The sequence below is a fragment of the Oncorhynchus mykiss genome, chromosome 12, assembly GCF_057628025.1.
Source record: "Oncorhynchus mykiss isolate SJ-2025 chromosome 12, ASM5762802v1, whole genome shotgun sequence".
Classification (NCBI taxonomy): Eukaryota; Metazoa; Chordata; class Actinopteri; order Salmoniformes; family Salmonidae; genus Oncorhynchus; species Oncorhynchus mykiss.
The window spans coordinates 66,269,035-66,283,361 of NC_143033.1; the positions used below are offsets into that span (position 1 = coordinate 66,269,035).

General features: G+C 45.4%; 1 protein-coding gene across 2 annotated transcripts in view; it reads right to left on the reverse strand.

Annotated features, from left to right (window-relative positions):
* Positions 1-14,327, reverse strand: part of cpt1a2b (carnitine palmitoyltransferase 1A2b) — a 58,282-nt gene that overhangs the window by 26,603 nt on the left and 17,352 nt on the right. For both annotated transcript variants that reach the window (XM_036938031.2, XM_036938030.2), the window contains exons 6-13: positions 14,090-14,227; positions 13,831-13,908; positions 12,181-12,288; positions 9,261-9,348; positions 6,367-6,562; positions 4,516-4,704; positions 3,383-3,488; positions 2,609-2,725 (exon numbers count right to left, since the gene is read on the reverse strand). In XM_036938031.2, the coding sequence (XP_036793926.1) occupies positions 2,609-2,725; positions 3,383-3,488; positions 4,516-4,704; positions 6,367-6,562; positions 9,261-9,348; positions 12,181-12,288; positions 13,831-13,908; positions 14,090-14,227 (1,020 nt within the window). The remainder of the gene's footprint in view (positions 1-2,608; positions 2,726-3,382; positions 3,489-4,515; positions 4,705-6,366; positions 6,563-9,260; positions 9,349-12,180; positions 12,289-13,830; positions 13,909-14,089; positions 14,228-14,327) is intronic.

Sequence of the window (14,327 nt, forward strand, 5' to 3'; positions counted from 1 at the left end):
ATGCCACTTCTCTCGGATGAAAGAAAAGAAACTGATGAAAGACAAAAAGAGAAGAACCTTTCATCTCGGGCTGTGTTGGTCATGACATTTTGTCAGCCGGCCATTGTCATGCAATCATCACCTCAGAAAGCACTGCCCATTTTGTTGTGTTAGGCTTTGAAACAACATCCACAACGACCATGTTTTCACACTCACACATTCAAATCTGTTAATTAACTTCTTTCTTCAAAACGATCAATCACAATGAGGTGACTTTTAAAAGCACATACTGTTTTCATGATGTGTTCGATGGGATTGCATTTGAATTGATGTCAGAGTGGTTAAAGGAAAAAGAACCCTGACTACCAGGCCATTAGCAGCCTGATAATCATTAGCGAGTTGGGTACTACCAACGCATGTCCTGAGTCCATAAAAGGAGGTTACCGTGACTCAACGGCCACATAGAATTTTACTGCAGTCATGACTCATGATTGCCATTAATACAGTCACTGCAACTGCCCCTACTTTCACCAAATCGTGGCTCAAGGAGGTCATGCTAACATTGTGCACCATACTTAGACTAAAATATTAAACTTAAGCCACTGAATTGGTTCCTCAACATGTATTAATTGTGGTTCAGGACTGTCAATGGACATTAAGTCGTGGAATGAAACCGAGAGAAGAACTGATCCAAGACTTAAAGAAAGAGGAGAGAGGGAGCTGGACAATGTTTTACAGGGTGTTTCAAGTGACAATAAACACGGACACACTCCCCTCCCAGAGGATGTCTGAGGGAGGCAAGGTTTCCATTGGATGACAAATCACCTGGAGCAAAAAAAATCAAATTTCAAAATTATGCTTTTTATTCATTAATCGAAAAAGCAATCAATGGGAATACTTTTGACAGGTAAAGAGTATTGGTCGATAGGTTCCTTTTCCTTATTTTGTGGAATTAAAATTGGCCTGTGTATTTTCGTTAGTCAGCATAGAGCCTATTTTGAGCGGGATTTCTCCTGCACGATTAAAAAGTACTACTGGTAATTGAAGCATGCCTCCCATTCACCATACAAGTGCAATCAACAGGCTATCAGCGCTTCACCCACCACTTTACAATGTGAGCTGGAGGCAGTAGGCATTTTGAAAACATACTTAATAAACCTGAATGTTTAATTTCATATTACGAGGCATCGTTTAACTTGCTTCAATTAGCATATAGGCAAAATCCGACCATGAAAACGTGGAGGCAATTTAATAGGCGGCGCGTGAGTTGCAAGTTTGGGGACGCTTACAATTTATCCTACCATTTTTACCGTTCTGAGTGACAGTTATGATGTACATATGCAGATTTGCGTGGAACAGCTTCATTTCAACGTTTCTTAAAACCATGACAAAATTCGAAAAAGTCATGCATGGAACTCATAGCTAATACAGCAGTAGGCCTTTAACTTAGATTTCTCATTCACACTGAGGATTGGTGACTATCGAGGGGGAGATTGGAAGATTTGTTAAAATAGCTTACTGTGAGGAACTATAGTTTTAATATATCATCATTTGCAATGATGGAAAAAAAAACGACAAAAAAAACACTTTCCCACATATGCGTGCTCACGTGTTTCCTTCAACATGATCAGGACATAGAAAACAGATACATACTCATTGCTCATATGGAGCATTCCAAAACAAAAGTGTAACGGGTTGTGAACTCCACAAAGAATGTTTCCACTCCGAGAATGAGAACGGTAAATGTAAGAAAATTATGGGGATTAATGGCACATTTACTACTGGTGTCATATGTAAAGAGGAATTGATTTAAAAAAAAGTTTTTTAAAAGGACAAACAATTCACACAATGACATAATGAATGTGCAAGAGCTGGCGGGAGATTCGGCTGTATCGTCACCAGACACCCCTCCCCTTCTTATTGTCTCAACACATTATCTTCACAGGTATTTTTTGCTTTTCACTGACAGCCAAATCTCAATAATCAGCTTGGCCTACCATGTGTCTGCTCAAACGGTCAGAAACAGACTCCATGAGGGTGGTATGAGGGCCCGACGTCCACAGGTGGGGGTTGTGCTTACAGCCCAACACCGTGCAGGACGTTTGGCATTTGCCAGAGAACACCAAGATTGGCAAATTCGCCACTGGCGCCCTGTGCTCTTCACAGATGAAAGCAGGTTCACACTGAGCACATGTGACAGAGTCCTGTTCTGTTGGTTTTCATATAAATGTTATTTTGCTGCCCAGAAGCCAAAGGCACAATCCTAGTCATATTAGCAGCACATCCTAGTTGTTGTGTCGTTTCCCCGGGTGGGCTGTTTAGAATGGGGTTTCCCATTGCATTTTGGAAAATGTCTGAAAATTCTGTTTTATTGGCCGTTTCATTACGAGTTACATGTTCTGTTAAGATGAATTACCATAATGTAAATGTGATTTCTGTCATTCTGATCACCGTGGGTGGATGCCCTAATGGGTTACGCATCCAATGTATAGGTGTCCGGTAAATTTCTCAAAATGGCCAGTTAATTTGAATCTTCCCCGTCATGTTGTCCGGGCGCCACATTGTCCTAACGGACACCCTGGTCTGAGGGTGTGTTAGGGAACGATGCGCACACCCAGCACTCTCTCACCTCCACAGGGATGTCCCAGGTGAGTCTCTGAGGGGGCGGTAAGGAGTGCTCCACCTCTCCCTTACAGTGGCCGTCCTCTGTGTAACCCAGTTGGAAGGCATCTGTGGCCAGGGTGAACTGAGGACAGACAGAGAGCAGCTGTTACACACACACACACACACACACACACACACACACACACACACACCACACACACACAGACACAGACACAGACACACATGCAGACACACATGCAGACACACATGCAGACACACATGCAGACACACATGCAAACACACATGCACACACACATGCACACACTCAAAGTTCAGTGGCTTCACCATTCACAAAGAGTATAAAACACACAGAAATTTGATCTGCCAAAAACTAACAACAAACATGTTTATCCTCTATCTGATTGAGCAAATCCTGAGAATATCCCATTTGGATAATAACTGGAACATCCTGATCTGGGCTATGCTCTATTTAACCATAGCTACTTTTAGCCACATATCTGGCCATATGTAGTCTACCTCACACATACACTCAAATCTGCAAGATCGGATTATTCTAAATAAAACCAAGTGCTTGATCTCCATTGAGGACAAATCATTTGGGCTGTCAAGGGGACCCCCCCCCCCCCCCCTATATCTTTTTAACCTCTAGCTCCAGCACCATACTAGTGTCTACACAATGTGAAAACGGCACATTTCTATGTCATGTAGCTAAAAAGAGAAGAAAACGGCCCTAATAAAATGCTATTTGATTATGCCTGTTTGACAGATAAACACACACCTCCCACAGGTGTGCCACTGTCGGGGCGTCAGCCCAAGAGTGCTCTGCATTCAGCCCATTCTTCCCATTCTTGTACACCACCACAGAGAATGACTTATCAAACCACCTGAGAGACCGAGAGAGGGGAGGGGGCAGGAGAGAGGAGAGGGGGGGCAGGAGAGAGGGAGAGACACAGAGATATATATATCAATTAGCTCAGTGCTTTCAGTTTTGAGAGTTGACCACACACTATCAAAGCAGAATATATACATCCCCTGACCACCCACCACTGCCCTGGTCCAGGACACAGATGTGAAGCACTTGATTTGGAGGGGGGGAGAGAGGAGTGTGTACAAGAGGAACTTCGGCCTAGTGTCGATGATTCTAAACAACCAGAACCATGTCCATGGATGGGATATATCCGTCAATTACTTCACCTAAGCAACTGGTGCTCTTGGACTTGGAAAACATTTGCTGCTAATTCAATCAGGTTGTCACATACCGTGTGTGTGTGTGTGTGTGTGTGTGTGTGTGTGTGTGTGTGTGTGTGTGTGTGTGTGTGTGTGTATACTCAAATGCTCATGTGTGTGTGTGTAGCCCTACAGTACAGCACGTGTGAAAGGAAGAGAGGATAAAATGGACCAGATGAAGACCATCTGTTAACAAAGACATCCTGCCCTCTTCATTACGCACAATTCAACTCAATCTAGGTAACCGGTAAACTATGATAGAGGTGAAGAGGAGATGTGCTTCACAAACAGCTTTGCCCTGCGGGGCCTAGGTCAAATCCCAAATGGAACCCTATTCCCTATATGGTGCACTAGTTTGGATCAGAGCCCTATAGGGCCCACGCCCTGGTCAAAGGTAGTGCACTACAGTATATAAGGAATAGGGTGCCATTTGGTACATACTAGTACCAGACCCCCCCCTGTAGAAGAGTGAAATGCATTGAATGTTCTTATGTTGAGTGGTAACATGGGAAAGGCAGAGCTGGACACTCTCTATAAAACGGGTCCTAATTCACTCCACAGCCCCTTCCAGTTGGCTCCATCCTGTAAGGTGTTAGCAATAAGGCGGAAGCGCCGCCACGATTCTACATTCCGACTACGTAGGAGGCTCATCTTAATGCGCCTGCACCACACAGTCTCACACACCTGTCATAACATTTCCCGTGGAGGAGGGACTTGGCGTAGCGGTCCAGGTTTCCCACGGGGTCTTCTCCCATCATTCCTTGCTCCTCATCGTCCAGGGTGACAAAGAAGGCGGCCCGCTCGATGCAGTCCAGCGAGCGCTTGTTCACCCCTGAGCTGAAGTACTGCTTTCTTACGGCACACCACGGCACCCTGGGACAAAACGCATTCCAAATCACGCCAAAATTCATTACATTTTTTTAAAAAAAATTAAAAGGTAGACTCAAGATGACATCATCAACCCAGAGTCGACTGTACTTCTTACTTACAGAAAGACATCAATATCAACCAAAACGGACAAGAATCCTCAAATTGTTACTGAACCTTTCTGCAACCCACTCCCTGCAGAACAGTGAGCACGGTGATAATGAACACAACAGAATACTTGACAGTAGTGTGAAAGTGATGCCACGGGACATGCCAGGACAAAACACCCCATGATTTAGACTAATCCAACCGTGTGGTTGTAACTGTTCCTTGCTCAACGGCGGGAACCCTATTAGCAGTCATGACGAGCTGAAGATGACTAAAAGATACAATGGCGAGAGGAAGGGTGTGCTGCTACTGTACCACACCCACACCCCCGGGAAAGAATGTGAGTTTTTAACGCTGTGTGTAAATTGTCTACGGAAACAGACGGGAGCACCACAGTGTACCAACAATTGTTACACGCACAGAGTTGTTGTACGCGTCTGCATGGGAGTCGTGTTTGAAGTGTGTTTGAGAGAGAGTGAGCGAGAGTGCGAGGGAGAGAATCCTACTCATTCCAACTTACCACAATCAAAGCCCAGAAAGGCTCTGTTGGTATACATAAACCATAACTGCACAGACTATTAACTACATTCAGTATAATTGACCTTAATCCTAGGATAATGCTTGCATTTGTGTAAAGAGAGCAGTAAGTGGCCCGGTTTAGCAGGTTTTAACCAATACTGCTTTAGTTGTTTTATCTTATCATAACACACACCCACACAGCAAATGGTACATATCGTTTCATGCATTCTCCTTATATACGAACTCGTCTTTTTTCCCCCCTTTTTTCTTTCGTCCCCCAACATCTACTCTGTCATCTTATATTCCTACCGCTGTTCCCCCTCTCCTCTTTCACCTAATCTCACCTTTAGCCTCACTCCTTCCCCTCACCCTCAGTTCAGTTCCCTTCCCTCCATGCATTCTCAACAAACACTCTCCATTTCGCTTTTCCACCCCCCCCCCCCCTCTCGTTTGCTTGCTTCTTCCTTTAAAAATGGTTTAGGCCCTTCTCGCCTTCTCTTCCTCTTGGTGACTTCTCCATCTCTCGGCCGACACCGCTCTGCACTCTTCCTTTCCAAGTTGTGCTCGGACCACTTGAGACTCTTGTGGCCATTGAGGTGACTGACGGACGCTCTGCTTGTCTGCGGTCTCCTGCAGACCCGGGTTCAAATACTATCAGAAATCATTTCAAATACTTGAGTTGTGCTTGATTGAGCGTGCTTGGCTCAATGGACCAATGCAATAGGCCGGAAAACAAAAACCCTGCCCACTTGGCACTCCAGGCTGGCTAGAGTGAATGGTCAAAGTATTTGAAAGATTTCAAATCATATTTGAACCCACGTCTGTTATCATGCAGTGCCATCCTTGTCTGATGTCTCAAGCCAAAGTCTGCACATCTACAGCCGTCTCAGGCATAATGAACATGAAGCTCCGTAAGGGCCATATTTAGGGGGATATCCGGGTGATGAAAAATGCAGAGAACTGTATTTGCAGTGTGTACATACACCTATGTGTACAGGCGCTCACACACACACACCCTCTTCCCCCCACCACTATAGACACCTGTTTCCAGCAGTCAGTGCTCCCAGCCTGTCCTCTCCAGGTCCGGGGGGTGAAGGGTCATCTAGGATCCTCTGGATCTGGTACTCTATCTCTCTAGGGGAGAGGAGACGCCCCGCCTTGTAGACCCACAGCCTGAAGTAGCGCCCCCGGTGGTAGACAGTCACAAATTCACTGTCCTGCCAGTGCTGCAGCACATCTGGAGAGGAGACACACGTCGAGAGAGAGAGAGAGAGATGCAGAACACTACGCATTTGTATTTTATTTCACCTTTATTTAACCAGGTAGGCCAGTTGAGAACAAGTTCTCATTTACAACTGCAACCTGGCCAAGATAAAGCAAAGCAGTGCGACACAAACAACAACACAGAGTTACACATGGAATAAACATGTGTACAGTCAATAACACAATAGAAAAAAAAAAGAGTCTATATACAGTGTGTGCAAATGGCGTGAGGAGGTAAGGCAATAAATAGGCCATAGTAGCGAAGTAATTACAATTTAGCAGATTAACACTGGAGTGATAGACGAGCAGATGGTGTGTAAGTAGTGATACTGGTGTGCAAAAGAGCAGAAAGGTAAATCAAAACAATAAGAGGATGAAGTAGGTAGATTGGGTGGGCTATTTACAGATGGACTATGTACAGCTGCAGCGATCAGTTAGCTGCTCAGATAGCTGATGTTTAAAGTTAGTGAGGGAAATATAAGTCTCCAGCTTCAGCGATTTTTGTAATTCGTTCCAGTCACTGGCAGCAGAGAACTGGAAGGAAAGGTGGCCAAAGGAGGTGTTGGCTTTGGGGATGACCAGTGAGATATACCTGCTGGAAGCGTGCTACGGGTGGGTGTTGTTATTGTGACCAGTGAGCTGAGATAAGGCGGAGCTTTACCTAGCATAGACTTATAGATGACCTGTAGCCAGTGGGTCTGGCGACAAATATGTAGAAAGGGTCAGCCGGCTAGAGCATACAGGTCACAGTGGTGGGTGGTATAAAGGGCTTTGGTAACAAAACGGATGGCACTGTGATAGACTGCACCAGTTTGCTGAGTAGAGTGTTGGAAGCTATTTTGTAGAAGTTGTAGGATCGGTAGGATAGTCAGTTTTATGAGGGTAAGTTTGGCGGCGTGAGTGAAGGAGGCTTTGTTGCGAAATAGAAAGCAGATTCTAGATTTGAGATGTTTGATATGAGTCTGGAAGGAGAGTTTACAGTCTAGCCAGACACCTAGGTATTTGTAGTTGTCCACATATTCTAGGTCAGAACCGTCCAGAGTAGTAATGCTAGTCGGGCGGGCAGGTGGGGGCAGCGACCGGTTGAAAAGCATGCATTTGGTTTTACTAGCATTTAAGAGCAGTTGGAGGCCACGGAAGGAGAGTTGTATGGCATTGAAGCTTGTTTGGAGGTTAGTTAACACAGTGTCCAAAGAAGGGCCAGATGTATACAGAATGGTGTCGTCTGCGTAGAGGTGGATCAGGGATATATACAGAGACAAGAGTCCGCCCGAAAATTGAACCCTGTGGCACCCCCATAGAGACTGCCAGAGGTCCGGACATCAGGCCCTCCGATTTGACACACTGAACTCTGTCTGTAAAGTAGTTGGTGGACCAGGCGAGGCAGTCATTTGAGAAACCAAGGCTATTGAGTCTGCCAATAAGAATACGGCGATTGACAGAGTCGAAAGCCTTGACCACTTTTATCAATGGCGGTTATGATATCGATTAGTACCTTGAGCGTGGCTGAGGTATACCCTTGACCAACTCAGAAACCAGATTGCACAGGGGAGAAGGTACGGTGGGATTCGAAATGGTCAGTGATCTGTTTGTTAACTTGGCTCTCGGAGACTTTAGAAAGGCAGGGCAGGATGGATATAGGTCAATAACAGTTTGGGTCTAGAGTGTCACCCCCTTTGAAGAGGGGGATAACCGCGGCAGCTTTCCAATCTTTAGTGATTTCGGACAATACGAAAGAGAGGTTGAACAGACTAGTAATAGGGGTTCCAACAATGGCAGCGGATAATTTTAGAAAGAGAGGGTCCAGATTGTCTAGCCCAGGTGATTTGTACGGGTCCAGGTTTTGCAGCTCTTTCAGAACATCTGCTATCTGGATTTGGGTGAAGGAGAAGCTGGGGAGGCTCGGGCAAGAAGCTGCGGGGGATGTGGAGCTGTTGGCCGGGGTTGGGGTAGCCAGGAGGAAAGCATGGCCAGTTGTAGAGAAATGCTTATTGAAATTTTCGATTATCATGGATTTATCAGTGGTGACCGTGTTACCTAGCCTCAGTGCAGTGGGCAGCTGGGAGGAGGTGCTCTTGTTCTCCATGGACTTTACAGTGTCCCAAAACTTTTTTGAGTTAGAGCTACAGGATGCAAATTTCTGCTTGAAAAAGCTAGCCCTTTGCTTTCCTGACTGACTGCGTGTATTGGTTCTGGACTTCCCTGAAAAGTTGGATATCGCGGGGACTATTCAATGCTAGTGCAGTACGGATGTTTTTGTGCTGGTCGAGGGCAGTCAGGTCTGGAGGGAACCAAGGGCTATATCTGTTCTTAGATGTCATTTTTTTTTGAAAGGGTGCATGATTATTAAAGATGGTGAGGAAATTACTTTTAATGAACAACCAGGCATCCTCTGACGGGATAAGGTCAATATCCTTCCAGGATACCCGGGCCAGGTCAATTAGAAAGGCCTGCCCGCAGAAGTGTTTTAGGGAGCGTTTGACAATGATGAGGGGTGGTCGTTTGACCGCGGACCCATAACGGTGGCAGGCAATGAGGCAGTGATCGCTGAGATCCTGGTTGAAAACAGCAGAGGTGTATTTGGAGGGCAAGTTGGTCATACGGTTTCCTTTATGGTCGATGCTAACAAATAAAGATTCCAAAACTGACTTTCTTTTGTGTGTGTGTATTACCAGTCTCCTCTCCTGGAGTGCGAGTAGTGTTGAACATCCTCTCACACTGAGCTGCACAGAGAGGGATGACTGTACCTGGAACACGACTCTGAGAGAGTGAGTGAGAGAGAAAGAGAAGAAAAAAAAAACTGTTCTGTAGTTCGCATTGTTTAGCCTCAAATGCCATTCATTTCATCCATGACAATTTGAATTTATTTTACCTTTATTTAACCAGTTAAGTCAGTTAAGAACAAATTCTTATTTTCAATGACGGCCTAGGAACCTAGTGGTTTAACTGCCTGTTCAGGGGCAGAACGACAGATTTGTACCTTGTCAGCTCGGGGGTTTGAACTTGCAGCCTTCCGGTTACTAGTCCAACGCTCTAACCACTAGGCTACCCTGCCGCCCCATGAGAGAGAGAGAGAGGAAGTGGAATATTCAGATGCATAGTTCCTTAAAAAAAAAGACCACATCAGCGGAAAAATTCTAGAACTCGATTAAAGGTCCTTCAAATGACACTTTCACACAGTTGCTTCGATGAAATAGCCAGCTAATGAGTAAATATACCAAAACAACCCATGTTCAACTTCAGTATCCTTCATAAAGTAGGAATTGAGAAAAGGAGGATAATGAAGAACTAAGAGAAAAGGGTGTTTAACAAAGTTGGCTGGCTATTATTCATTCATTTATTTGACATATTTGTTATAAGAATAATTATTATCATCTATTATTAATGTATATATTTGTTGTTGTTATTATCGGACTCATAACTCAGTGCTCCAGTTTGGTAAGATACTGTAGCATTCCTGTCACCGATGTCAACAACACCAAAGATTATGGATATTCTAACAAGATGCATGTCTCTCCACCCTAACAATGGGAGTTGTTTACCACAAAGCTGCACGCTGGGCTTTCTAGCTCCCACCTATCCTTTCTTTTGATTGGTGGACACATCTCACTATTGCAATACTTTTTTGAATATTCAATGAGGGTTGTTGACGTCAACCGCATGTATTCAATGGAGAGAGATGTTATGCTACTAGCCTCATACCATGAATATGCATAGCCATCGAGACCAGTCTGATATAAAGTGTTTTTTTCTCAAAGTTGCCGGGATATCCCGTGTCCTACTTATATCAGTACACTCATCACAACTTAAGCGTCACGAAACTTCTATTAGATTTAATAAACCTCACGTAGCAAATATGCCATACATTTGTTCGTTGACCAAATTCAACACTCTCATTGACCTCCAAACAAAAATCCCTTGCTTGGTGGGCAAAACAATGAAAAAAATCGCCACCTGCTGGAGGGAGACAGATTTTGCGCCGAATTGGGTCTCTCTCCTCCTCTCTGACAACACCCACCCACATCTACAAACTGACACAGTGCTGTAAACGACAGTTAGACAGAATCAGGTTTGACCAGCCACATAATGACTTCAGTTCTATTCATATAAACTATGTCTGCAGCAACAGCAGTCCAATACAGACAGTTAGGGGAGTCTCACTCCTATTCCAATGGGTTCCCTGGATTGTTAACTTGATACATTTTCCCAGAATAATAACGGGCATAACCAGGTCAGCTCAGTACAGCTTAGTAGTTAGAAAAGGGTATAGCTCTTCACACTGTACAGTGGGTATAGAAAGTCACCACCCTCTTTCAAAATGTTCACCTTTTGTTGCCTTACAGCCCGAAATGAAAACACATCAAATCAGACTTTTTCCAGCTGCGAATTACACTTAAAAAAAAAAAAAGTACTAGTAAAATATCCTATTTGGATAAGTGAACACCCTCCCCTGAGTTAATACTTGGTGGAACCACCTTTTGCTTGAATTACAGCCACGAGTCTCGTCGAATACGTCTCTACTAACTTTGCACACCTGGACTGCGCAATATTTGCCCATTCTTCCTTGCAGAATTGTTCAAGCTCAGTCAAATTGCATGGTGACCGCTCATTGACTGCAAGTCATTCCACAGATTCAATGGGATTTAGGTCGGGCTCTGACGAGGCCACTCAAGGACATCTACCTTCTTGTCCTTCAGCCACTGTACGGTTGCTTTGGTGATGTGCTTTGTGTAATTATCACGTTGCAACGTGAACCGTCTTCCCATTTCCAACTTCCTGGCAGAGGGCTGCAGGTTCTCCTGCACTGCTGAAGAGAAACACCCTCACAACAGGATGCTGCCACTGCCGTTCTTTACTGTAGGCGTGGTGTTCTTTACCGTAGGCGTGGTGTTCTTTACCGTAGGCGTGGTGTTCTTTACCGTAGGCGTGGTGTTCTTTACCGTAGGCGTGGTGTTCTTTACCGTAGGCGTGGTGTTCTTTACCGTAGGCGTGGTGTGCTTTACCGTAGGCATGGGGTTCTTTGGGTGGAAATATGTATTGGGTTTTCGCCAGACATATCGTTTTGCATTCAGGCCAAAATGCGCAATTTTTGGTCTTATCTGACCACAGCACCTTTTGCCACTTGGCCTCGGAATCTACAATGCTCTTTTTTTTCATATCCATCCCCCGACTTTCCTTAACTTTATCTCGTAGATCTTTTGAAAGTACCTGTTCCGCCCAGTTGTAAAGTGGAGTCCTCTATGAACAACTGGTTTAATTAAGAACTAATCAAAGTCACTACAATTAAATCACAGAAGTAGGCTTGATTTGTGATCTGGAAGTTGGTTGGTTAAACCTCAGAAAGTTTGGGGGGGGGGTCACTTATCCAAATAGGGCATTTTACTGTTTGACTTTTAATAAATTCTCAGATGAATTCCCCCCCCCCCCCCCCCCCCTGGATATTGTGGGTTAAATAAAGCTGTAAAAAGTAACATTTGATGTGTTTTCATTTCAGGCTGACTGTAAAGGCAACAAAAGGTGAACATTTTGAAAGGGGGTGGTGACCTTCTATACCCACTGTACATGTGTACTAGTACTGGTAGCAGGACTCACAGGCGTTAGCTGCTCACTGTTGACCTTGCGTCGGTAGAGCAGCAGAGCGGTGATGGTGTTGCCGGCCCTCGCTGCCTGGATGGGAGTGGGAGTCACATACAGAAAGTCCTAGTGGAGAAGAGGGGTCAGAGATGGAGGTGAGAGCGAGACAAAAATAAAACAGAAAAGGGAGTGTGAGACAGAGACAGACGAGTCAGCGGGAGGGAGAGCCAGCGGGAGGGAGAGCCAGCGGGAGGGAGAGCCAGCGGGAGGGAGAGCCAGCGGGAGGGAGAGCCAGCGGGAGGGAGAGCCAGCGGGAGGGAGACAGACACAGAAGAGACAGACAGACAAAGGTAAGGACATGTGGCACTACAGCAGGTTTCTGGGGGCAACATTTCCAGTATTTCCAGAAGTTGAGGAATTCCTGCCCCAGCCCTGTCTCAATAAGCAAATAGAGAGGGGGCAGGTGAGGGAGAGGGCACTCTAGGCTTTTGGACGGTTGGAGAACTGAAGGTCTGAGAACTGAAGGCATGAAGACGGGAAGCAGGGGGGTATATGTTGCGGGAGAGAGAGATGAAGAGTATCACATAGACAGTATAACAGTGCATTTAAAGTTTACACAGAGTATCCCAAACATTAGGAGCACCTTCTTAATATCGAGTTATGCACCCTCAACCCCCCCATTTTGGCTTCAGAACAGCCTCAATTTCCAAAAAGGATGCTGGCCCATGTTGACTCCAATGCTTCCCACAGTTGTGTCAAGTTTTTTGTCTTGCCCATTCACCCTCTGAATAAAAAACATATACATCTCACTTGTCTCAAGGCTTAAAAAAAAATATATATATATATATTTTTTTTTTTAGCCCTTTTTTCTTCCCAATTTTGTGATATCCAATTGGTAGTTACAGTCTTGTCCCATCGCTACAACTCCCGTACTGACTCGGGAGAGGCGAAGGTCGAGAGCCATGTGTCCTCCGAAACACGACCCTGCCAAGCGGCACTGCTTCTTGACACACTGCTTGCTCAGAAGCCAGCCGCACCAACATGTCGGTGGAAACACCATACAACTGACCACCGAAGTCAGCATGCATGCGCCCGGCCCGCGACAAGGAGTCGCTAGAGCGCGATGGGACAAGGACATCCCGGCCAGCCAAACCCTCCCCTAACCCGGACGACGCTGGGCCAATTGGGCACCGCCTCATGTGTCTCCCGGTCACTGGGTCTGTAGTGACACCTCAAGCACTGCCTTAGACCGCTGTGCCACTTGGGATGCCCCCAAAAAATGTTATTTAACCTGTCTCCTGCCCTTCATCTACACATATTGAAGTGGATTTAACAAGTGACATCAATAATGGATCATAGCTTCTTTTTCTTTCTTTTTTTTTTACATTTATTTAACTAGGCAAGTCAGTTAAAAACAAATTCTTATTTTCAATGACGGCTTAGGGGTTAACTGCCTATTCAGGGGCAGAACGACAGATTTGTACCTTGTCAGCTCAGGGATTTGAACTTGCAACCTTCCTTACTAGTCCAACGCTCTAACCACTAGGCTACCCTACCTACCCTTTCACCTGGATTCACCTGGTCAGTCTATGTCACAGAAAGAGCAGGTGTTCTTAATGTTTTGTAATCCCAGTGTATATCTATAGAGTATCGTGGGAAGAGCTGTACCATGCCATAGTAGTTGCTGTTGACCATGATGGGGCCTCGTCCTCGTAGGTAGATGTACTCCTCCCACCAGTCACTCACCTGACAGACAGACAGACAGAGACAGAGAGACAGAGAGAGAGAGAGAGAGAGAGATTAGAAGTGAAATCCTTACACTACAACAGCTATGAGCCTAAGTGAGTGAGCGAACTGTGGATGTGTTTGTGTGTGTGGGAGTGAGTGAGTGAACAAACAGTATGTGTGCAGCAGTGAGTCTACTCACATAGTTGGTAGCCCACAGAGCTTTGAGCTTGAGATAGCGCTGCAACCTGTTCCCCAGACTGTTCTCAAACTGAGCTGCCAACACAGTCATCCGCTGGAACCCCGGGCCACTCAGCAACGGACGCACTGACTCCAGGTACTAAGTGAGAGAGACCCACCACACACCTCGGATCAAACAGTGTACTGTGGTGTCTTCATTAGTTGTACGCCATAGCAAAACGTATAGCACCTTAGCAAAA